The 2,735-nt window shown below is 46.4% G+C and overlaps 1 protein-coding gene across 1 annotated transcript; it reads left to right on the forward strand.

Moving 5' to 3' along the window:
- Positions 1-521: 521 nt before the first annotated feature.
- Positions 522-2,090, forward strand: LOC132215352 (tripartite motif-containing protein 60-like). The gene has a single exon (XM_059663414.1). The coding sequence runs from the start codon at positions 753-755 to the stop codon at positions 2,088-2,090; it is 1,338 nt and encodes a 445-aa protein (XP_059519397.1). The 5' UTR covers positions 522-752.
- The last annotated feature ends 645 nt before the right edge of the window (positions 2,091-2,735 follow it).

Here is a 2,735-nt window from a genome sequence, read left to right on the forward strand (position 1 = left end):
CATTGAGACAGCCAGGAGAGGCAGAGATACGCTCTTGCTCCACGTGGGGCAATCCACAATTGGGAGGGACCTCAGAAACACAGAACTTGTCACCAAGGAGCAAGGGTTGATCCCTTAAGCTACGGCAAGATTTTACTGTTCATTTTAGTTTGCTCCTCAGCCAAATGGGATTAAAGGGTGTTGAAGTATTCAAGGGAGGATTATAAAGGTACAAATTAGATTATGCATATTAACAAGGTCAGTCCCTCTTTGCCTGCAGGAATAAGAGGAGATCCCATCAACCATACTTCTCAAGATCATCCTAGTACCACCCTTTCCCACAAGTCCCACCTCCAAGGAGGAGCCTTTGGTGGGTGAGGTCTTAAAGAGATTAATCCTCCTAGTGGTATATATAGGCCAGGCTCACATTACTAAGCATTTAACGGGTAGGAGACTGGCTTCGGAGACTCTTCTTGGAGACACACTTCAGGGACTCACTCAAAGGAGCAGGCTCTAGAAACGACATATGACTTGGATTGCGCTTGGTTTTTGACCAGGAGCACTCTACATCCCTTGTGCAAAGTGGTGTTAAATACAGGAGAGGGCGACAAGAAGACTGGACTACAGCTGGTGGCTGGAACTCTTCTTGGAAACTCCTAGTGGCTTCCACAGGGAGGGAAGCCTGAGCAGACCTCAGCTTCTCACTTTTCCTCACTCCTGGAGGATCACACGGACTGACGAGACTATCTTGGGACAGACACCCTCACTGCACAATGGCCAGCTGTCCCATCTGCCTGGATTACCTGAGAGACCCAGTGACCACTGAGTGTGGGCACAACTTCTGTTCCTCCTGCATCCACCAGCGCTGGCAAGGTCTACAGGGCACCTTTCCCTGCCCTGTCTGCCTCCACCACTGCCCTGACAGGAGCTTGAAGAGGAACGCCCAATTGTGTCACATGACTGAGATTGTTCAGCAGATTCCCAGCATGAGGGGAAAGAGGAAAAGGCAAGAGGAACCCCTGTGTAAGAAGCACCATGAGGGTCTGTCCCTGTTCTGTGAGAAGGACCTGCAGCTGTTGTGCGCCCAGTGCAGTGTCTCCTCTGATCATGGGGATCACCCCCTGATGCCCATTGAAGAAGCTGCAGCTACTCACAGGAGGAAGCTCAAGAGCTATATTGAGTCCTTGACCGAGCAGATTAAAGATACTGAAAATTGGTCAGAAATGCAAGTGTCGAAATGTTTTGAATTGAGACAGAGAATCGAACATCAAAAGGATGAATTGCACTCTGAAGTTAAACAACTTAAACATTTTTTGGAAAAGGAACAGAATGCAATGCTTAGCAATTTGCTAACTGAAACAACAACTGTTGAAGAAAAATTAATGGAAGAGAAAAACCAAATATCAAACCACAGCTCCATATTGAACAGTCAGCTTAGTGATATTATCAGTAAGTGTTTGCAGACACACGTGGATTTACTCACTGGTATTGAAAGTATCCACAACAGGTATGATAACCTAGAGACCCCGGCCACCTTTTTATATGAATTAAAGGAGAAGAGTTGCTCTCTCCCCCCACATTATTTGGGCCTGCATAAAATGATCCACACGTTTCAGGTAGATTTGACACTGGATCCTGAAACAGCCCATCCAAGTCTCATTATCTCAAGAGATAGAAAAAGTGTGACCTATAGGACATCATTTGGTCTTCATAATCTTCAGGCACGTACTTCTTACCCAGCTGTCCTGAGTTCTAAGGGATTTGATACTGGCAGGCATTTTTGGCAGGTAGAAGTAAGAGGCACAGGGGCATGGTCCTTAGGCGTGTGTAAGGAATCTTTCCCCAAGAATGCTCCTATGCCACCATTCCCAAGAAATGGCTGCTGGCAGCTTCACTTCTGGAAAAATACATCTGACACATGGGATCCAGGCAACTGGGAACGGATAGGCATTTTTCTGGACTATGAGTTGGGAGAAGTTTCATTTTATAATTTGAGAACTAGATCACATTTGTATACTTTCAGTGAAAGGTTTACAGTAAAACTTCTGCCCTATTTCTGCATAGGACTTTTTACAAAATCACTTGCAATGCATATAGTCAAAGATGAATGATGAACTGCCGTGTAATCTGTTTGATGCATTCTACTCTCTTCCTGTGTTAATAGAGAGTGCTTGTAATAAAAGGCCCAAGTACAAAAAAAAAAGAAGAAGAAGAAGAAGAAGAAGCAAGGGTTCGTGCCCCACATCAAGCACCCCCAAATCCTGGGTTCTGCTCTACAGAGACAAGCTGCCAAAATATTTTGCTTTGAAAACCAGTGGGGATTACATCCAGGAAAATCATGGAACTCTAAGGAATGGAGAGTCACTTTAACGGGAGTGCATGCAGACTAGCTTGTCCTGTTGACCTAGCACAAAGGCAGCAGTTTGAAAAGCACCTAAATACATGTGAAAGAGACACAATTGATAATCTTAAAGCTTCTTCAGAGAAGCGGGAACCTGTTGGGATCCTCTCCAGGGACAGAGACACTAATGGGCACCATTTCTGCAACCTGATCCTATCTTGCTAGTCCTGGCTGCCTGGCACCATTTTAGAATTCTTCCTCTCACCTCCCTAGCAGCTGTGAGAGTGCCCCAGCAACCTGCATGCCACAATCATGTCCCAGCCAGCTGGGCAAGCGGCCCACCTGCACCCACACAGCATCCTCCACCCCACCACAGCAGGTGGGCATGCAGCCTACACAAGGACACCCATGGGAC

This window comes from Myotis daubentonii, chromosome 14, assembly GCF_963259705.1.
Source record: "Myotis daubentonii chromosome 14, mMyoDau2.1, whole genome shotgun sequence".
NCBI lineage: Eukaryota > Metazoa > Chordata > Mammalia > Chiroptera > Vespertilionidae > Myotis > Myotis daubentonii.

Excerpts from the sequence above, each read along its gene's own strand:
- LOC132215352 (XM_059663414.1), top strand. The coding sequence starts at position 753 with ATGGCCAGCTGTCCCATCTGCCTGGATTACCTGAGAGACCCAGTGACC.